This window comes from Pseudophryne corroboree, chromosome 10, assembly GCF_028390025.1.
Source record: "Pseudophryne corroboree isolate aPseCor3 chromosome 10, aPseCor3.hap2, whole genome shotgun sequence".
Classification (NCBI taxonomy): Eukaryota; Metazoa; Chordata; class Amphibia; order Anura; family Myobatrachidae; genus Pseudophryne; species Pseudophryne corroboree.
This window is the reverse complement of record NC_086453.1, coordinates 301,877,876-301,900,745: the sequence shown is the minus strand read 5'-3', so window position 1 is coordinate 301,900,745 and position 22,870 is coordinate 301,877,876. Positions and strand designations below refer to the sequence as shown.

Genomic DNA, 22,870 nt, shown 5'->3' with positions numbered 1-22,870 from the left:
AGTGCTCATGAAACTAGAGAGGTGGTAATTTAGGTAGAGAAGTGTGCGGGAAATAATTAGTCTCACTCACAGAGTATCTCTTTGACAGATCTTGCATGGTCTAATTCGCTGAGGTTCTCAGCCATCATTTTTTAGTCTGGCAAATTTAGGGCTGTTAAAATGTAAGTATCTGGAACGAGCTATAAGGTTCGAAATTAAGAGAACGGGTACTTCAGAGAATACACTAGCCATCTATTTAAAAAAACAATCCGTTTTTTATTATTATTATTATTATTATCCTTTATTTATATGGCGCCACAAGGGATCCGCAGCGCCCAATTACAGAGTACATAAACAAATAATCAAGCAGGAAAACAGCGACTTACAGTTGACGACAATATAGGACAAGTACAGGGTAAATAAACATAGCTACATCAGCAGATGACACTGGAATAAGTATCAGGTGGCAGAAGACTGCTGGATTTGGTGCAGTTGAATATTATTCAAGTAAGAAAAGGATAAGCACATGAGGGAAGAGAGTCCTGCTCATGAGAGCTTCTGTTTGTTACATATTTTGTCACCAGGTGATGATATGGTGACAAAAATCACTTCAAGGGTGCTACAATTGTTTACTATGTCCTCCATTGTGATCAACAACAGTTTCCGTTCGAAGAACAGCATTCTCTGTAGCAGCACGTAAGATGTCATGTGGAAAAGCCAGCATATGGTGTCAAATGCTGTCCTTCAGATCTGACAGGATAAGACATTCTTCCCAATACACCTGGTTCTTCTTCAAAACATAAAAACAAAAGTCGCATGGGGTGTGGGTGACCAAATAATGCCAATGTGGTAGTAATGTTATTTAAAGATTTGTACTTTGTCTGCATTATAACTTTAAATATGATGGTAAAGCATCATGTTTACAGTTATAATGTCAACTCGTAAAATTGTTTCAAACATTACTACCATGTTGTCAATCTGCGATCAACATTATGCTGTCGACATAACAGTCGACTATTTTATTGCATCCCGAATAAAGAACTAGACAGATGAGCTCTACTTAGACCAATAATGACAGCTGAAGCTTTTGAGACAGTCAGATCGTCATGTTTTCGGACAGAATATATAAAACATATCACGTGAGCAAGGTACGGGGAGGGGGTGGCCATTCACTGCAACAGAATCAGAATCCAGCTGTCTTCTGAAACGTTACCTGCTGACACTGGTAGGTTTCAGCAAGTTAGCTAGAATTTATCCTTGTTTTAGACATTGAAATTATTTCTCATTACCTACAGTCCTGCCCCTTCCAATTGACAATATATGCAATTAAAGATAGTGACGCCTTAGCACCCATATACCTCAACTCCCAGAATCCAACACTTACACTACCTACTGTCACACAGCAGGCAATATAAGAGCAGGGTCCATTACACAGAAGCCCGAACACACACTGTAAAGTGGTCTATGTGCAAAATCACCACAAGAGTCTGGAGAGCTGTAGAAGTGTGTCTTTACTAGCTGCAGTCATGCTGAACAATAACTGCAGAGGCAATTCCTGAATAACATGTGGATGGCAGATATGTAACTCAAACCATACAAATTAAAGAAACATTGTATATATCTACACACACAACAAATGCTGCAGAGAGCGCTCAGCAGTTCAGTATTTACAGTGTAGTTATGTGACAGCGCCATGTTCTTGGAGTAGGGAGACATAGGGGTATATGCAATTCCAGGCGAATTGTGGCAATTTTTCGCCCGTTTTTTAATTCGACCGTCGAATTCCGGCCGGCGGGTGCCGGAATTCGACATATTCAATAAAAAACTGATTCGACAGTCCCGCTGTCGAAAAACGGGCCAATTGACGGATTTTGATTTGATTTTTAAAAATGTAAAAAAAACGGTAAAAAACCCGGAAAAAAATTGCGTGGGGTCCCCCCTCCTAAGCATAACCAGCCTCGGGCTCTTTGAGCCGGTCCTGGTTGCCAAAATACAGGGAAAAAAATGACAGGGGATCCCCTGTATTTTAACAACCAGCACCGGGCTCTGCGCCTGGTCCTGGTGCAAAAAATACGGGGGACAAAAAGAGTAGGGGTCCCCCGTATTTTTTGTACCAGCACCGGGCTCCACTAGCTGGACAGATAATGCCACAGCCGGGGTACACTTTTAGACCGCTCCATGCGGCCGTGGCATTAAATACCCAACTAGTCACCCCTGGCCGGGGTACCCTGGAGGAGTGGGGACCCCTTCAATCAAGGGGTCCCCCCCCAGCCAGCCAAGGGCCAGGGGTGAAGCCCGAGGCTGTCCCCCCCATCCATGGGCTGCGGATGGGAGGCTGATAGCCTTTTGTGAAATGAAAGAATATTGCTTTTTTGCAGAAGAACTACAAGTCCCAGCAAGCCTCCCCCGCAAGCTGGTACTGGGAGAACCACAAGTACCAGCATGCAGGGGGGAAACGGGCCCGCTGGTACCTGTAGTTCTTCTGCAAAAAAAATACCCAAATAAAAACAGGACACGCACACCGTGAAAATACAACTTTATTTCACACATGCCGACACATACATACTTACCTATGTTGACACGCCGACTACCACGTCTCCAATGTCGACGAATCCGGGGTACCTGAAAATAAACGTAATACTCACCTAAATCCAGTGTCCAGTGATATTTGTAATCCACGTACTTGGCAAAACAAAAAATAAGAATTTACTTACCGATAATTCTATTTCTCGGAGTCCGTAGTGGATGCTGGGGTTCCTGAAAGGACCATGGGGAATAGCGGCTCCGCAGGAGACAGGGCACAAAAAGTAAAGCTTTAGGATCAGGTGGTGTGCACTGGCTCCTCCCCCTATGACCCTCCTCCAAGCCTCAGTTAGGATACTGTGCCCGGACGAGCGTACACAATAAGGAAGGATTTTGAATCCCGGGTAAGACTCATACCAGCCACACCAATCACACTGTACAACCTGTGATCTGAACCCAGTTAACAGTATGATAACAGCGGAGCCTCTGAAAAGATGGCTCACAACAATAATAACCCGATTTTTGTAACTATGTACAAGTATTGCAGATAATCCGCACTTGGGATGGGCGCCCAGCATCCACTACGGACTCCGAGAAATAGAATTATCGGTAAGTAAATTCTTATTTTCTCTATCGTCCTAGTGGATGCTGGGGTTCCTGAAAGGACCATGGGGATTATACCAAAGCTCCCAAACGGGCGGGAGAGTGCGGATGACTCTGCAGCACCGAATGAGAGAACTCCAGGTCCTCCTTAGCCAGGGTATCCAATTTTGTAGGATTTTACAAACGTGTTTGCCCCTGACTAAGTAGCCGCTCGGCAAAGTTGTAAAGCTGAGACCCCTCGGGCAGCCGCCCAAGATGAGCCCACCTTCCTTGTGGAATGGGCATTTACATATTTTGGCTGTGGCAGGCCTGCCACAGAATGTGCAAGCTGAATTGTATTACACATCCAACTAGCAATAGTCTGCTTAGAAGCAAGAGCACCCAGTTTGTTGGGTGCATACAGGATAACAGCAAGTCAGTTTTCCTGACTCCAGCCGTCCTGGAACCTATATTTTCAGGGCCCTGACAACATCTAGCAACTTGGAGTCCTCCAAGTCCCTAGTAGGCGCAAGGCACCACAATAAGCTGGTTCAGGTGAAACACTGACACCACCTTAGGGAGAGAACTGGGGACGAGTCCGCAGCTCTGCCCTGTCCGAATGGACAAACAGATATGGGCTTTTTTGAGAAAAAAACCACCAATTTGACACTCGCCTGGCCCAGGCCAGGGCCAAGAGCATGGTCACTTTTCATGTGAGATGCTTCAAATCCACAGATTTGACTGGTTTTAAACCAATGTGATTTGAGGAATCCCAGAATTACGTTGAGATCCCACAGTGCCACTGGAGGCACAAAAGGGGGGTTGTATATGCAATACTCCCTTGACAAACTTCTGGACTTCAGGAACTGAAGCCAATTCTTTCTGGAAGAAAATCGACAGGGCCGAAATTTGAACCTTAATGGACCCCAATTTGAGGCCCATAGACACTCCTGTTTGCAGGAAATGCAGGAATCGACCGAGTTGAAATTTCTTCGTGGGGCCTTCCTGGCCTCACACCACGCAACATATTTTCGCCACATGTGGTGATAATGTTGTGCGGTCACCTCCTTCCTGGCTTTGACCAGGGTAGGAATGACCTCTTCCGGAATGCCTTTTTCCCTTAGGATCCGGCGTTCCACCGCCATGCCGTCAAACGCAGCTGCGGTAAGTCTTGGAACAGACATGGTACTTGCTGAAGCAAGTCCCTTCTTAGCGGCAGAGGCCATAAGTCCTCTGTGAGCATCTCTTGAAGTTCCGGGTACCAAGTCCTTCATGGCCAATCCGGAGCCATGAGTATAGTTCTTACTCCTCTACGTCTTATAATTCTCAGTACCTTAGGTATGAGAAGCAGAGGAGGGAACACATACACCGACTGGTACACCCACGGTGTTACCAGAACGTCCACAGCTATTGCCTGAGGGTCTCTTGACCTGGCGCAATACCTGTCCCGTTTTTTGTTCAGACGGGACGCCATCATGTCCACCTTTGGTATTTCCCAACGGTTCACAATCATGTGGAAAAACTTCCCGATGAAGTTTCCACTCTCCCGGGTGGAGGTCGTGCCTGCTGAGGAAGTCTGCTTCCCAGTTTCCATTCCCGGAATGAAACACTGCTGACAGTGCTATCACATGATTTTCCGCCCAGCGAAAAGTCCTTGCAGTTTTTGCCATTGCCCTCCTGCTTCTTGTGCCGCCCTGTCTGTTTACGTGGGCGACTGCCGTGATGTTTTTCCCACTGGATCAATACCGGCTGACCTTGAAGCAGAGGTCTTGCTAAGCTTAGAGCATTATAAAATTACCCTTAGCTCCAGTATATTTATGTGGAGAAAAGTCTCCAGACTTGATCACACTCCCTGGAAATTTTTTTCTTTGTGTGACTGCTCCCCAGCCTCTCGGGCTGGCCTCCGTGGTCACCAGCATCCAATCCTGAATGCCGAATCTGCGGCCCTCTTGAAGATGAGCACTCTGTAACCACCACAGGAGAGACACCCTTGTCCTTGGATATAGGGTTATCCGCTGATGCATCTGAAGATGCGATCCGGACCATTTGTCCAGCAGATCCCACTGAAAAGTTCTTGCGTGAAATCTGCCGAATGGAATTGCTTCGTAGGAAGCCACCATTTTTACCAGGACCCTTGTGCAATGATGCACTGACACTTTTCCTGGTTTTAGGAGGTTCCTGACTAGCTCGGATAACTCCCTGGCTTTCTCTTCCGGGAGAAACACCTTTTTCTGGACTGTGTCCAGAATCATCCCTAGGCACAGCAGACGTGTCGTCGGGATCAGCTGCGATTTTGGAATATTTAGAATCCACCCGTGCTGTTGTAGCAGTATCCGAGATAGTGCTACTCCGACCTCCAACTGTTCCCTGGACTTTGCCCTTATCAGGAGATCGTCCAAGTAAGGGATAATTAAGACGCCTTTTCTTCGAAGAAGAATCATCATTTCGGCCATTACCTTGGTAAAGACCCGGGGTGCCGTGGACAACCCAAACGGCAGCGTCTGAAACTGATAGTGACAGTTCTGTACCACGAACCTGAAGTACCCTTAGTGAGAAGGGCAAATTTGGGACATGGAGGTAAGCATCCCTGATGTCCCGGGACACTATATAGTCCCCTTCTTCCTGGTTCGTTATCACTGCTCTGAGTGACTCCATCTTGATTTGAACCTTTGTAAGTGTTCAAATTTTTTAGATTTAGAATAGGTCTCACCTAGCCTTCTGGCTTCAGTACCACAATATAGTGTGGAATAATACCCCTTTCCTTGTTGTAGGAGGGGTAATTTGATTATCACCTGCTGGGAATACAGCTTGTGAATTGTTTCCCATACTGCCTCCTTGTCGGAGGGAGACCTTGGTAAAGCAGACTTCAGGAGCCTGCGAGGGGGAAACGTCTCGACAATCCAATCTGTACCCCTGGGATACTACTTGTAGGATCCAGGGGTCCTGTACGGTCCCAGCGTCATGCTGAGAGCTTGGCAGAAGCGGTGGAAGGCTTCTGTTCCTGGGAATGGGCTGCCTGCTGCAGTCTTCTTCCCTTTCCTCTATCCCTGGGCAGATATGACTCTTATAGGGACGAAAGGACTGAGGCTGAAAAGACGGTGTCTTTTTCTGCAGAGATGTGACTTAGGGTAAAAACGGTGGATTTTCCAGCAGTTGCCGTGGCCACCAGGTCCGATGGACCGACCCCAAATAACTCCTCTTCCTTTATACGGCAATACACCTTTGTGCCGTTTGGAATCTGCATCACCTGACCACTGTCGTGTCCATAAACATCTTCTGGCAGATATGGACATCGCACTTACTCTTGATGCCAGAGTGCAAATATCCCTCTGTGCATCTCGTATATATAGAAATGCATCCTTTAAATGCTCTATAGTCAATAAAATACTGTCCCTGTCAAGGGTATCAATATTTTTAGTCAGGGAATCCGACCAAGCCACCCCAGCTCTGCACATCCAGGCTGAGGCGATCGCTGGTCGCAGTATAACACCAGTATGTGTGTATATACTTTTTATGATATTTTCCAGCCTCCTGTCAGCTGGCTCCTTGAGGACGGCCCTATCTATAGACGGTACCGCCACTTGTTTTGATAAGCGTGTGAGCGCCTTATCCACCCTAAGGGGTGTTTCCCACCGCGCCCTAACTTCTGGCGGGAAAGGGTATACCGCCAATAATTTTCTATCGGGGGGAACCCACGCATCATCACACACTTCATTTAATTTATCTGATTTAGGAAAAACTACAGGTAGTTTTTTCACATCCCACATAATACCCTCTTTTGTGGTACTTGTAGTATCAGAAATATGTAACACCTCCTTCATTGCCCTTAACAAGTAACGTGTGGCCCTAAAGGGAAATACGTTTGTTTCTTCACCGTCGACACTGAAATCAGTGTCCGTGTCTGTGTCTGTCGACCGACTGAGGTAAAAGGACGTTTTAACGCCCCTGACGGTGTTTGAGACGCCTGGACAGGTACTAATTTGTTTGCCAGCCGTCTCATGTCGCCAACCGACCTTGCAGCGTGTTGACATTATCACGTAATTCCATAAATAAGCCATCCATTCCGGTGTCGACTCCCTAGAGAGTGACATAACCATTACAGGCAATTTGCTCCGCCTCCTCACCAACATCGTCCTCATACATGTCGACACACACGTACCGACATATAGCACACACACACAGGGAATGCTCTGATAGAGGACAGGACCCCACTAGCCCCTTGGGGAGACAGAGGGAGAGTTTGCCAGCACACACCAAAGCGCTATATTTTACAGGGATAGCCTTATAATAAGTGCTCCCTTATAGCTGCTTTTATAAAATCACAATTTCGCCAAATTTTGCCCCCCCTCTCTTGATTTAACCCTGTTTCTGTAGTGCAGTGCAGGGGAGAGCCTGGCAGCCTTCCTGACCAGCGGAACTGTGTGAGGAAATGGCGCTGTGTGCTGAGGAGATAGGCCCCGCCCCCTTTTCGGCGGGCTCGTCTCCCGCTTAAAAATGGATTCTGGCAGGGGTTAAATATCTCCATATAGCCCCGGAGGCTATATGTGAGGTATTTTTTGCCAAAAAAAGGATTTTCATTGCTGCCCAGGGCGCCCCCCCCCCCCAGCGCCCTGCACCCTCAGTGACTGCCGTGTGAAGTGTGCTGAGAGCAATGGCGCACAGCTGCAGTGCTGTGCGCTACCTTAAGAAGACTGAGGAGTCTTCTGCCGCCGATTCTGGACCTTCTTCTCTTTTCAGCATCTGCAAGGGGGCCGGCGGCGAGGCTCCGGTGACCATCCAGGCTGTACCTGTGATCGTCCCTCTGGAGCTAATGTCCAGTAGCCAAAGAAGCCAATCCATCCTGCACGCAGGTGAGTTCACTTCTTCTCCCCTAAGTCCCTCGATGCAGTGATCCTGTTGCCAGCAGGACTCACTGTAAAATAAAAAACCTAAGCTAAACTTTTCTAAGCAGCTCTTTAGGAGAGCCACCTAGATTGCACCCTTCTCGGCCGGGCACAAAAACCTAACTGAGGCTTGGAGGAGGGTCATAGGGGGAGGAGCCAGTGCACACCACCTGATCCTAAAGCTTTACTTTTTGTGCCCTGTCTCCTGCGGAGCCGCTATTCCCCATGGTCCTTTCAGGAACCCCAGCATCCACTAGGACGATAGAGAAAAACGCATTTACCCGATCCACACGGACTGAAAGGGGTCCCATGTTTACACATGGGACTTCTTTCCCCGAATGCAGAGACCCCCCGTGACTGCTGTCACAGAAGGTCCCTTCAGCCAATCAGGGAGCGCCACGTCGTGGCACTCTCCTTATTGGCTGTATGCGCGTCTGAGCTGTCAGACGCGCATCGCACAGCCCCCTTCATTATCTTCAATGGTGGGAACTTTGCGGTCAGCGGTGAGGTCACCCGCGGTCAGCGGCTGACCGCGGGTAACCCCACCGCTAACCGCAAAGTTCCCACCATTGAAACTAATGGAGGTGCTGTGCGATGCGCTGTCTGCCAGCTCAGACGCGCATAGGGAATCAGGAGAGTGCCAGGACGTGGCGCTACCTGATTGCCTGAAGGGACCTTCTGTGATAGGAGTCACAGGGGGTCTCAGCATTCGTGGAAAGGGGTCCCATGTGTAAACATGGGACCCCTTTCAGTCCGTGTGGAGCGGGTAAATGCGTTTTTTTATTTTGCCAAGTACGTGGATTACAAATATCACTGGACACTGGATTTAGGTGAGTATAATTTTATTTTCAGGTATACCCCGTGGATTCTACTTGGACAAGTGGACCGAACGTCGTGTCAACATAGGTAAGTATGTGTGTGTGTCGACATGTATGTAATAAAGTTGTACTTTCAAGGTGTGCGTGTCCTGTTTTTATTTGGGTATTTTTTTTGCAGTAGAACTACAGGTACCAGTGGGCCCGTTTCCCCCCCGCATGCTGGTACTTGTGGTTCTCCAAGTACCAGCTTGCGGGGGAGGCTTGCTGGGACTTGTAGTTCTGCTGCAAAAAACAATATTCTTTCATTTCACAAAAGGCTGTCAGCCTCCTATCCGCAGCCCAAGGATGGGGGGGGACAGCCTCGGGCTTCACCCCTGGCCCTTGGGTGGCTGGAGGGGGGGGGACCCCTTGATTGAAGGGGTCCCCACTCCTCCAGGGTACCCCGACCAGGGGTGACTAGTTGGGGTTTTAATGGCACGGCCGCAGGGACCGATATCAAAGTGTCCCCCGGCTGTGGCATTATCTCCCCAGCTAGTGGAGCCCGGTGCTGGTTCCAAAAATACGGGGGACCCCTACGCTTTTTGTCCCCCGTATTTTTGGCACCAGGACCGGACGCAGAGCCCGGTGCTGGTTTTAAAAATACGGGGGATCCCCTGTCATTTCCCCCCCCCCGTATTTTTACAACCAGGACCGGCTCAAAGAGCCCGAGGCTGGTTATGCTTAGGAGGGGGGACCCCACGCATTTTTTTTTCTGATTTTGAACCCATTCCATAAAAAAAATATATATATATTTTAAAAAATATATAAAAAATACTTGTGCCTCCTAAATAGACAAACCAAGTACCTAATCCCTTCTAATATAAATAGATATGCTATTACCAATAAAAAAAAACACAAAAAAAAACATGTTTTTAAAAAATTTTATTAGATTCCGCCAGCAAAGTGAGGCGGATTGAAAATGACGAATTTACTGTCTAAAAGCACTGTTGTCGAATTTACAATCTTCAAATGAATATACTTTTGTCGAAATGCAGCATTTGTACCATTGCAGAAATGTCGAATTTGTCAAATGCCGAATTTCAAAAAGTCGAATTTGGAAAGTCCGTTTTTATGACGAAAAGTACTGAATTGTATTGTTGATTTTTTTGGCGAAAATGTCCCGTTTTTCGACATTTTCGTGGATTCAACCGCAATTGCATATACCCCATAGACGCTCATAAGTCACCAGCGTAAGAAGGAACAGCCATATCTATTCACACATTCACCGTTACATTAATGTAAGAGAATGGGGTACTGCACAATATATGAGAAAGGAGTTGCTTTCTTATGCAGTCCTTAATGTTTTTTTTTCATGTTTATTTGAAATACTAGAAACAATGAGATGAGACAAAAGTGGTAATTAGCCGCACATCTGATTTCATTACATACACAACTTTACCAGCACATGCCTTACACTCCATGGTAACATAAGGCACTCTTCAACATACACACAGCACCCACTGACCACTCAATCGGAAGAGGAATGACCCAATAGTCATGACAACGAAGCCTATCAATTAACTAACGCAGTGGCCTACCATAGGCAGGAGACACGCTCAGTGACATCACTATAATCTAGTCCTAGTGAATTGATAGGATAAATAACGACTCCCGCCACTCAAAGGCCCTCATTACGAGTTAATCGCTCGCTGACGTTTTTCGCAGCGCAGCAATCAGGTTACTACTGCGCATGCATATGCACCGCAATGCGCAGGCACGACGTACGAGTACAAACAGCATCGTTGCTGTGCAATGCTTCTAGCGACGATTCCATTCGCACAGACGATCGCAAGGAGATTGACAGTAAGAGGGCGTTTATGGGTGTCAACTGATCGTTTTCTGGAAGTGGTAGGGAAAACACAGGCATGTCCAGGCGTTTGCAGGGAGGGTGTCTGATGTCAATTCCGGGACCGGACAGGCTGACGTGATCGCAGCGGCTGAGTAAGTTCAAACCTACTCTGAAACTGCAAAAAACTTTTTCGTCCCGCTCGGCTGCACATGCGATCGCACATTTGCAAAGTGAAAATACACTCCCCCGTGGGCGGCGACTATGCGTTTGCACGACTGCAAAAAGTAGCTAGCGAGCGATCAAATCGGAATGAGGGATAATGGCCGCATCCGCTGTGTGTGTAAGACGCACGTACACTTTATCTGCAGTTTGTATTCTGATTTAGGGGATTTTCAAGGTCAAAATTACCATAGAGGTGTGGTTTTTTCTGGTTCATTAACTGAAAATTATTAAAATGTAAGTTCAGTTGCTGATACTTAACGGAGATCTACATAATAATACGTTAAGGTCTGTTCCATCTCTTAGACACATATGCCATGGGAGCCTGGGGGTATGTGGCCCCACTGGCAACTCCTATTGCCAGCGAAGGGACAGACTGTAGCCTAAACGGGGGAGTGCCCACCAGGAACAGGATAGTAGGCAGCTAGGAAAGGGGGGAACTTACAGAGAGCAGGAAAATAGGGTGTGCAGAGAAGAGGAACACGAAGGGGGGGGGGGGGGGGGTCATTTACTAGTAGGGAATACTGGTTAAGAGGAGACAATATAACATTACCTTCGGTAATCGGTCATTATTAACCAGGGCTATCAGTTCTTCTTCAAACTTCTCCAATGATGGATACAGCAACAAGAACAGTTTATCAAGGTAACAAGTGATTGTCCTCTGCAAGTGTGGCTTTCTTAAGGCATCACCTGGACATTAAAAATAATGTTTGGCCAGCGTTAATGCGATATCATATGTTCATACATGAAACTACAGTTACTAAGATTTTTCTAAAACAGTCAAAATAATCTCCTATATAACAGCCCAGAGTGACTGCGTGGATAATGCTGGGCGTGGCTAGGAGCTCTCATTGGGTTAGCGGCTGGTCTATCACACCCAGTCCACAGCTAACTGGGTGAGAAACGCCCTCTCACACAGGTTACATCCAATGGAAGGCTCTGCCCTTTGGCTGCTGTGTGTTCCCAGAGCAGGATTAACAATGGGGCTGATGGAGCTGCAGCTCCAGGTCCACACCATCTGCAGCAGCATACCCTCCAACATTTTACACATAAAAATCGGTACAAATTCAAAAAGGGGGCATGGCCACGGGTAAAGTGACGTGGCCACGCCCCTTTTCATATACTTTCAATGGAAGTTTGGAGAGCCAGAAATCGGTACCGACCATAAAAAAAGATACTGTACCTGCCAAAAAGGTACAGTTGGAGGGTATGCCACTGCATCTGCAGCAAGTCTCTGCTTTGTAGATAGGAAAAAAATAATAATTTTACTGCAGCGTCCTATGTCCTGCTGCCAGTTCGCCTGACCCCTCCGGCATCAACAATACCCACTCCCTAACAGCGGCACAGGTGGAACAAAAGCTGCTGCGGCCACTGGCATAGATGTGTATGAAAGCGGCGCAGAGGAAGGCTTGCATAGCCCTCACTGCACCGCATACTCTCTGAGCCCCAGAGCCTCCTCTGCTCGTGATGTCACAGAAGTGCCTCCCCACCACAGCCGCGCCCAGATCCCCAGAGGACCTGACTCCGCAACACAGCACCTGGGCTGCCGGCCTGGAAGCCTCGAGATGGCTAATGTAACGGATAGAGTGGGTGATATCATGGAGGGTAATGTCTGGACGCTGAATCAATGTAAAAGGTGACAGTGCTGTGCAGTGCAGTGGGTGTGCAGTGTCACTGATACTGCACAACACTCTCACCTTTTACATTGATTCGGCGAGTCAATCAGTTCTGCCAGCCAGTCACTATTGTTAGTGCCGATTTCCTAACGCGCCGCATTACAGGGAAGTACACGCACTAAATAAACTACAGCTCCCAGCAGCCCTTAGCGCCAAAGCATTCCGGCGCTAAGGGCTGCTGGGGGCTATAGCCTATTGAGTGCATCTTCTTCCCTGTAATGCGGCGCGTTGGGACACTGGCTCTAACTATAATGGCTGGCTGCTTGGCTGCTGTGCAAGTCTCCAGGAGAGCCACTGACAAAGGGAGGACAGCAGCTTAGCTGCTTCCAGGAGGAGAAGCATTACCCGCCCCTCCCCCACTCGCAGTTCTCCGGGCGCCATCCATGGCACCCCCGCACTCGCCCCTCCCCCCACCCGCAGCACCACCACACTCACCTCTCCCCATGCAACCGCTTCTCCCCCACCCGCGGTGGCTCCGGAACCCCACCTGCGGCACCCATGCACCATTCCCTCCCCCACCCGCGGCACCACCGCACCAGCCACTCCCCCAACCACAGCACCTATTAGGTGATTGATCAGGCCCTGCATGCGCGGTTTACGCTGTTGCAAGGGGCTACGACCCCTTAACCATTGCACGCCCTTTGTCCGTGCAATATTTAACCACTCACACAATTATGATTGGTCGTAATACTCCATATAATACAAATATTGCACGCCACAAGGGCGTGCAAGGGTTAAGGGGGCTCCGGATTGTCACCCAGACAATCCGGAGCAGTAAGTATCTGTCCAACCCCTTCTGGTGCCCCTGCCTGCAGAACTGCACCCCATAACTTCTGGTCTACAGATATGAAGAATAAAGAACATTATCAGTGACTAGAGATGTGGGATGGACAGAAACATGCCAGCACTCAGCAGCATAAGGAGAAACTTCTGATTCACTTCTCAGATATGCTTTGTACCTGAAGGCAAGCAAGACTATACAGTGTATACCTCTCTTTAAGTGAAAATCTTCTTTATTTCCACTATAAGTAATCTGATGACCATTAGTAAAAATGATGTTGGACCAGTAACATGCTCACAAGACTATTGGAGCTCATCAGTGAAGGATGCCACGACAGTGGTGACACAGATAATTTAGGGGTGAGATTCTGCTTGCACCCAAATCCTGGGCCATGGGCTTAATTCAGACCTGATCGCTGTTGTGCGATTTCGCATGATGGGCGATTATTGAACGACTGCGCATGCGTATGGATCACAATGTGCAGACGCCAGGCCAAACTGCGTAGGAATGGTGCAAAAATTTCAATCGCTACGCGTACGCAAGTTGACTGCCAGGAAGCGGACGTTTGGGGGTGGTAACTGGGCATTTTCTGGGAGTGTCAGGAAAAATGCAGGCGTGCCCAAGCGTTTTCAGGGCGGGTGAGTGACGTCAGCTCCAGCTCCGATCAGCCTGTTTGTATCGCACTGTAGGAGTAAGTCCCGGGCTGCGCACAGACTGGAAAAATCATTCGCTGGTGAGTGACTTGGGAACGGATTTGCAGATGCCCGCTGTCTGGCAAAGTTTTTGCACAGCGTACGCATGCATTCTCACACTTGCACAGGGCGGTGGTGGCTATCTGATCGCAGAGGAGCGATCAGGTCTGAATTAGGCCCCATCTTCTGAATGTTGGATTTCCCGATCCCAACCAAAAAATGATTTGGATCTGCAAATCAGGGATATTTAACATGCAGAACATTGCAGATTTCCTGACAGATCGCCGGTCACTGATTGGCGGATCGGATCGGGGAATCTGGCAAATGCAGTGCACATGTATGGCCTGCATTATAAACCTTAGTTCTACAATAGTCAAGTAATTAGTATTATTTATTACACTTATTTATACTGCCCTCGTTACATTTATTCATGTTTTCCAACACAAAGCATGTACCGCTAATAAATAACACAGCTGAAGAAGGAATACGGTGATGCAATAAGTATTATGGTGATGCGGTTACCATCCCAACCGTCGGGAACTTGGTGCACGAGATAACCCCTATTGCTGACATGAATAAAATATTACACAATACCTATGATGCATGTTAATTGTATTTGTGTTGTTTGGTCCCTTCATAAAATAAATGTGCCTGAAGAGCAAAAATAAATGAGTTTCTATTTTAATCCTGTCCATGGAGGGTGGAATGTGGAAGTATTTCAGTGTAGTGGCTCTTTGTGTATCTCGAAGGGGACAATGGTTTTGATACAAGAAATGTCGGAGCAGCTGTGTGTGTCCTGACTGTTCATTCTCATTCCCTGATCACTTGTTTTACAATAGCAAGAGAAGAAGTAGTTTGTTTCTTCAGTTACTATATTCAAGTCTTCATATCAATTGTCACTTTGCAAAGGGCTGATTATTATAAAATGCAGAACTCAGTTCATCCTACCTGAAAACAATTTTCAAAATTGTAGTTCACATAGCGAACTAGCTACCACTAAACAATGGTAATTAGTTTTTGGCATGAAAACCCAAATCCTAAAAACTATGGGGTTGATGTATCAAGCAGTGAAAAGAGTGGAGATGTGGACCAGTGGAGGATCTGCCCATAGAAACCAATCAGCTATGACTTCATTTTATGACTTCATAAAATGTTCTTGATCAGTGCTACCTTGAAGTGGATTGGTTGCCATGGGCAACTTCTCCACTGATCCAATTCCCCAATCTAAGGTCATTAATAGGGTTAAGTAAAAAAAAAAAAAAAAAAGTCTTCTTCCACTGTAGATAGATGACTCCACATTGACGGGCAGATGTATTAAGCCTGGAGAAGTGAGAAAGCAGTCATAAGTGGAAGGTGATAACGTACCAGCCAATCAGCTCCTAACTGTCCTTTTTCAAACCCGTAATGATTGGCTGGTGCGTTATCACCTTCCATTTATCACTGCGTTATCATTTCTCCAGGCATAATACATCTGCCACTGAGATTTTTCCGGTATCTCCCTATGATCCTGCTACAAGTTGATACTGGCACAAACTTTCTGATACATTAGCTAGGAATAGTTATATTAGATATTGACATCTCCTAAACACAAACCATGCCGTAGTAATATAGTGACTGAGGGGCACATTATCACACAAGTGGAGAAAACGTGACAAAACATGGTAGCAGAAGCATAGATTTGTGGGGAAGCTCCTCTGCATCAGGGACTAGAAAGCCTATCACAATAGCGGGCAGAGCGGATGGAGTAAAAATCACAGGCAGATCAGAGGTTAACCTGCTGCAGTCTACAAAAGATCTAGGACTTCGGAAAATAAGATTTTACTTACCGGTAAATCTATTTCTCGTAGTCCGTAGTGGATGCTGGGGACTCCGTAAGGACCATGGGGAATAGACGGGCTCCGCAGGAGACAGGGCACTTTAAGAAAGAATTAGGAATACTGGTGTGCACTGGCTCCTCCCTCTATGTCCATCCTCCAGACCTCAGTTAAGGAAACTGTGCCCGGAAAAGAGCTGACAGTACAAGGAAAGGATTTTGGAATCCAGGGTAAGACTCACACCAGCCACACCAATCACACCGTATAACTCGTGATAAACTTACCCAGTTAACAGTATGAACAACAACAGAGCATCAGATAAACCTGATGCAACCATAACATAACCCTTATTTAAGCAATAACTATATACAAGTATTGCAGAAGAAGTCCGCACTTGGGACGGGCGCCCAGCATCCACTACGGACTACGAGAAATAGATTTACCGGTAAGTAAAATCTTATTTTCTCTAACGTCCTAGTGGATGCTGGGGACTCCGTAAGGATCATGGGGATTATACCAAAGCTCCAAAACGGGCGGGAGAGTGCGGATGACTCTGCAGCACCGAATGAGCAAACACAAGGTCCTCCTCAGCCAGGGTATCAAACTTGTAGAACTTTGCAAAAGTGTTTGAACCTGACCAAGTAGCTGCTCGGCAAAGCTGTAATGCCGAGACCCCTCGGGCAGCCGCCCAAGAAGAGCCCACCTTCCTTGTGGAATGGGCTTTTACTGATTTTGGAGGCGGCAATCCAGCCGCAGAATGAGCCTGCTGAATCGTGTTACAGATCCAGCGAGCAATAGTTTGCTTTGAAGCAGGAGCACCCAGCTTGTTGGATGCATACAGGATAAACAGCGACTCAGTTTTCCTGACTCTAGCCGTTCTGGCTACATAAACCTTCAAAGCCCTGACTACATCTAGTAACTTGGCATCCTCCAAGTCACGAGTAGCCGCAGGCACCACAATAGGTTGGTTCAAATGAAAAGATGACACCACTTTTGGCAGAAATTGCGGGCGAGTCCGTAATTCTGCCCTGTCCATATGGAAAACCAGATAGGGGCTTTTATGTGACAAAGCCGCCAATTCTGACACACGCCTAGCCGAAGCTAAGGCCAATAGCATGACCACCTTCCACGTGAGATATTTTAACTGCACGGTTTTAAGTGGCTCAAACCAGTGTGATTTCAGGAAACTCAACACCACGTTAAGATCCCAAGGTGCCACTGGTGGCACAAAAGGGGGCAGAATATGCAGCACTCCCTTTACAAACGTCTGAACTTCAGGAAGAGAAGGCAGTTCCTTTTGAAAGAAAATGGATAGGGCTGAAATCTGGACCTTAATGGACCCCAATTTTAAGCCCATAGTCACTCCCGACTGTAGGAAGTGAAGGAAACGGCCCAGCTGGAATTCCTCTATAGGAGCATTCCTGGCCTCACACCAAGCAACATATTTTCGCCATATACGGTGATAATGTTTAGCCGTCACGTCCTTTCTAGCCTTTATTAGCGTAGGAATAACCTCATCCGGAATGCCTTTTTCTGCTAGGATCCGGCGTTCAACCGCCATGCCGTCAAACGCAGCCGCGGTAAGTCTTGGAACAGACAGGGCCCCTGTTGCAACAGATCCTGTCTGAGAGGCAGAGGCCATGGGTCCTCTGTGAGCATTTCTTGCAGTTCCGGATACCAAGTCCTTCTTGGCCAGTCCGGAACAATGAGTATTGTTCTCACTCCTCTTTTTCTTACGATTCTCAGCACCTTGGGTATGAGAGGAAGAGGAGGAAACACATAAACCGACTGGAACACCCACGGTGTCACTAGTGCGTCCACAGCTATCGCCTGAGGGTCTCTTGACCTGGCGCAATACCTTTGTAGCTTTTTGTTGAGGCGGGATGCCATCATGTCCACCTGTGGCAGTTCCCATCGACTTGTAATCTGTGTGAAGACTTCTTGATGAAGTCCCCACTCTCCTGGGTGGAGGTCGTGCCTGCTGAGGAAGTCTGCTTCCCAGTTGTCCACTCCCGGAATGAACACTGCTGACAGTGCTTTTACGTGATTCTCCGCCCAGCGAAGAATTCTGGTGGCTTCCGCCATCGCCACCCTGCTCCTTGTGCCGCCTTGGCGGTTTACATGAGCCACTGCGGTGATGTTGTCTGACTGAATCAGCACCGGTTGGTTGCGAAGCAGAGGCTCCGCTTGACTTAGGGCGTTGTATATGGCCCTTAGTTCCAGGATATTGATGTGCAGACAAGTCTCCTGACTTGACCACAGACCCTGGAAATTTCTTCCCTGTGTGACTGCCCCCCACCCTCGGAGGCTTGCATCCGTGGTCACCAGGACCCAGTCCTGAATGCCGAACCTGCGACCCTCGAGAAGGTGAGCACTCTGCAGCCACCACAGAAGAGACACCCTGGCCCTGGGGGATAGGGTGATCAGCCGCTGCATCTGAAGATGCGATTCGGACCACTTGTCCAACAGATCCCACTGAAAGGTCCTCGCATGGAACCTGCCGAAGGGAATGGCTTCGTATGACGCCACCATCTTTCCCAGGACTCGCGTGCATTGATGCACCGACACCTGTTTTGGTTTTAAGAGGTCTCTGACCAGAGTCACGAGCTCCTGAGCCTTCTCCGCCGGGAGAAAAACCTTCTTCTGGTCTGTGTCCAGAATCATGCCCAGGAAGGGCAGACGCGTCGTAGGAATCAGCTGCGACTTTGGAATATTCAGAATCCAGCCGTGCTGTTGCAACACTTCCCGAGAGTGTGCTACGCTGATCAGCAACTGCTCTCTGGACCTCGCCTTTATGAGGAGATCGTCCAAGTATGGGATAATTGTGACTCCTTGTTTTCGCAGAAGTACCATCATTTCTGCCATTACCTTGGTAAATATTCTCGGTGCCGTGGACAGACCAAACGGCAACGTCTGGAATTGGTAATGACAGTCCTGTACCACAAATCTGAGGTACTCCTGATGAGGTGGATAAATAGGGACATGCAGGTAAGCATCCTTTATGTCCAGAGACACCATAAAATCCCCCTCTTCCAGGCTTGCAATTACCGCTCTGAGCGATTCCATCTTGAACTTGAACCTTTTCAGGTAAATGTTCAGGGATTTTAAATTCAATATGGGTCTGACCGAACCGTCCGGTTTCGGTACCACAAACATTGTGGAATAGTAACCCCTTCCCTGTTGAAGGAGGGGAACCTTTACCACCACCTGCTGGAGATATAATTTGTGAATTGCCGCTAACACTATTTCCCTCTCTATGGGGGAAGCTGGCAGGGCCGATTTGAGGTAACGGTGAGGGGGCATCACTTCAAATTCCAGCTTGTATCCCTGAGATACAATCTGTATAGCCCAGGGATCCACCCGTGAGCGAACCCACTGGTGGCTGAAATTTCGAAGACGTGCCCCCACCAATCCTGGCTCCACCTGTGGAGCCCCAGCGTCATGCGGTGGATTTAGTGGAAGCCGGGGAGGACTTCTGTTCCTGGGAACTAGCTGTATTGTGCAGCTTCTTTCCTCTACCCCTCGGACTTTCTTGCCTCTTTGTGATCGAAGGGACTGCATTTGGGAATATGGTGCTTTCTTAGGTTGTGAGGGAATATATGGCAAAAAATTTGACTTCCCAGCCGTAGCTGTGGAAACTAGGTCCGAGAGACCGTCCCCAAACAATTCCTCACCCTTATAAGGTAAAACCTCCATGTGCCTTTTTGAGTCGGCATCACCTGTCCATTGCCGAGTCCACAGGACCCTTCTGGCAGAAATCGACATTGCATTTATTCTAGAGCCCAGTAGGCTATGTCTCCCTGGGCATCTCTCATATATAGGACAGCGTCTTTTATATGCCCCAGGGTCAGTAATATAGTATCCTTGTCCAAGGTATCAAGTTCCTCAGACAAAGTATCTGTCCATGCTGCTACAGCACTACACATCCAGGCCGACGCAATTGCCGGCCTTAGTATGGTACCTGAATGTGTATAAACGGACTTCAGGATACCTTCCTGCTTTCTATCCGCAGGATCTTTTAGGGTGGCCGTATCCTGTGACGGCAGGGCTACCTTCTTAGATAAGCGTGTCAAAGCTTTGTCTACCCTAGGGGAGGATTCCCAGCGTAACCTGTCCGCTGGCGGGAAAGGATACGCCATAAGCAACCGTTTGGAAATCTGCATTTTTCTATCTGGAGATTCCCAAGCCTTTTCACATAACTCATTTAACTAATGTGAAGGGGGAAAGGTTACCTTTATGCCTTTTTTCCCCAAACATATAAACCCTCTTGTCAGGGACTGGGTTTTCCTCTGAGATGTGCAATACATCCTTCATTGCTATAATCATGTAGCGGATGGCTTTAGCCATTTTAGGCTGCAACTTTGCATCATCGCCATCGACACTGGAGTCAGAATCCATGTCGATATCTGTGTCAACAATTTGGGATAGTGGGCGCTTCTGAGACCCTGACGGCCTCTGCGCTGTAGGATCAGGCATGGGTTGAGACCCTGACTGTCCCAAGGCTTCAGCTTTATCCAACCTTTTATGCAAGGAAGTAACATTATCATTTAAAACCTTCCACATATCCATCCAATCGGGCGTCGGCGGCGATCCCACATTCATTTGTACCTGCTCTGCTTCCACATAGCCTTCCTCGTCAAACATGCCGACACAAGCGTACCGACACACCACACACACAGGGGATGCTCTATTTGAGGACAGAACCCCCACAAGGCCTTTTGGAGAGACAGAGAGAGAGAGTATGCCAGCACACACCCCAGCGCTATATGACCCAGGAATTACACAGTAACTTAGTGTTTACCCAGTAGCTGCTGTATATACTGATTTTGCGCTAAATTTATGTGCCCCCCCTCTCTTTTTACCCTCTTTCTACCGTGAATCTGCAGGGGAGAGCCTGGGGAGCTTCCTTTCAGCGGAGCTGTGGAGAGAAAATGGCGCTGGTGAGTGCTGAGGAAGAAGCCCCGCCCCCTCAGCGGCAGGCTTCTGTCCCGCGATTTTGTGTAAAATAATGGCGGGGGCTCTTGCACATATACAGTGCCCAACTGTATATATGCCACTTTGCCAAGAGGTCTCTAATTGCTGCCCAGGGCGCCCCCCCCTGCGCCCTGCACCCTACAGTGACCGGAGTGTGTGGGTTTAATGTGGGAGCAATGGCGCACAGCTGCAGTGCTGTGCGCTACCTCATATGAAGACTGGAGTCTTCTGCCGCCGCTTTTGAAATCTTCTTGCTTCTCACGCCGGCTTCTGGTTCTGCGAGGGGGACGGCGGCGCGGCTCTGGGATCGGACGACCAAGGGTGCGTTCCTGTGTACGATCCCTCTGGAGCTAATGGTGTCCAGTAGCCTAAGAAGCATGACCTATCCGCAGTTAGTAGGGCTGCTTCTCTCCCCTCAGTCCCACGTAGCAGAGAGTCTGTTGCCAGCAGATCTCTCTGAAAATAAAAAAATCCTAACAAAATACTTTCTATTTAGCAAGCTCAGGAGAGCTCACTAAGGTGCACCCAGCTCGTTCGGGCACAGATTCAAACTGAGGTCTGGAGGAGGGACACAGAGGGAGGAGCCAGTGCACACCAGTATTCCTAATTCTTTTTTAAAGCGCCCTGTCTCCTGCGGAGCCCGTCTATTCCCCATGGTCCTTACGGAGTCCCCAGCATCCACTAGGACGTTAGAGAAAAGATGTATATTCCAGCAGGACAATTCCCCAAGTAGAAGCAGCATCAAAGAGAAACTTGGGCACTGTAATAAAGGGGGTTTACAATCCTACACCAGGCATTCCCAACCACGGTCCTCGAGGCACACCAACAGTGCAGGTTTTAGTGATATCCAGGCTTCAGCGCAGATGACTTAATTAGTAGCTCAGTTATTTTGATTTAACCATCTGTGCTGCAGCCTGGCTATCACGAAAACCTGCACTGTTGGTGTGCCTTGAGGACCGTGGTTGGGAATGCCTGTCCTACATGACCACTACTGCACTGATATGATAGTTATATGTGCATAGGGAAGCCAATCCCTCCCATTTATTGTAATCCTAGGATACGGGATTGAAAATAATCTCGATCCCGGGACTGAATTATACAAAGATATTCCCTTGCCCACCCTGGCCTTCCTTCTCATTCATCCTCCTGGCATCCCTCTCCCTCATCCCCCCTCCCTTTCACTTAGCGTAGTCACGCAGCAGTGGTCAGATGGGGCTTCTGGAAGCGGACATATTATTGGTGGTCTCCCAGACTCAGATGCTGTAGAAGCGCTGGAGTCCTGTGATGCGGTTGCTCTCAGTCGCTGATTGGCTGGAAGCGTGCCACACAGTGATGATGCCCCCACACAGTGCGCTTAAAGCCTATCAGGGACAGAGAGCAACTGCATCATGGGACTCCACCTATTCTAAGGGCAGCTGGCAGAGCCTGAGAGGACCGGATAATGCAAATGGAACTGAGAAGGTACGGCATTATCCCACTGCCCGCTGCCTATTTCCTGGGTATTTTTGGAATTCAAAAACATCTGGAATCTGGGATACCAGGATTGGTTTCCCTATGTGTGCATTGTTGAATCAATTTACAGACTACTAATTTTCTCCATACTGACTGTTACTGACGCATGATTTGAGTATATCTGCAGCTGCTGCGTGCGGTTGTGTACCTGGCTCCCAGCTTCTATATACTGTACACTCACTGACAAGGTGCTCACCTGTCCCGTCTCTTACTGGGATGAGTCCAGGAATCTTTTCTGATCCAGAAACGAGAATGTTTGGGGGAAGTAAGTGAGTAAGTTGCTGCAGCCCACCGTGTATCTGCACGTTGTACTGAATGTGGCTCTTCTCAATCAGCGTCATATGCCGGTTCACTGCAAGGAAACCATTAAAGAGGGTAAGACTTGGAACCTCATCGCAGCAATTCCACTTTGAGATGTGCATCAAAGACACTTTAATGTGATGTTGAGGGCTTTATTATGCCAGAGACAGACTGACAGCGGTAACTTGTAATGTATTAGACATGATGCATTCAGCTACTGATATATAGATCACCAAATTGCTAATAACAATACCATAAAACAAAATCAAACACCATACTGTACGGGATA

At 48.0% G+C, this 22,870-nt stretch overlaps 1 protein-coding gene across 2 annotated transcripts in view; it reads right to left on the bottom strand.

Annotated features, from left to right (window-relative positions):
* Nucleotides 1–22,870, bottom strand: part of NPHP4 (nephrocystin 4) — a 720,559-nt gene that overhangs the window by 410,721 nt on the left and 286,968 nt on the right. For both annotated transcript variants that reach the window (XM_063943436.1, XM_063943435.1), the window contains exons 6-7: nt 22,478–22,633; nt 11,386–11,522 (exon numbers count right to left, since the gene is read on the bottom strand). In XM_063943436.1, coding sequence (XP_063799506.1) covers nt 11,386–11,522; nt 22,478–22,633 — 293 coding nt within the window. The remainder of the gene's footprint in view (nt 1–11,385; nt 11,523–22,477; nt 22,634–22,870) is intronic.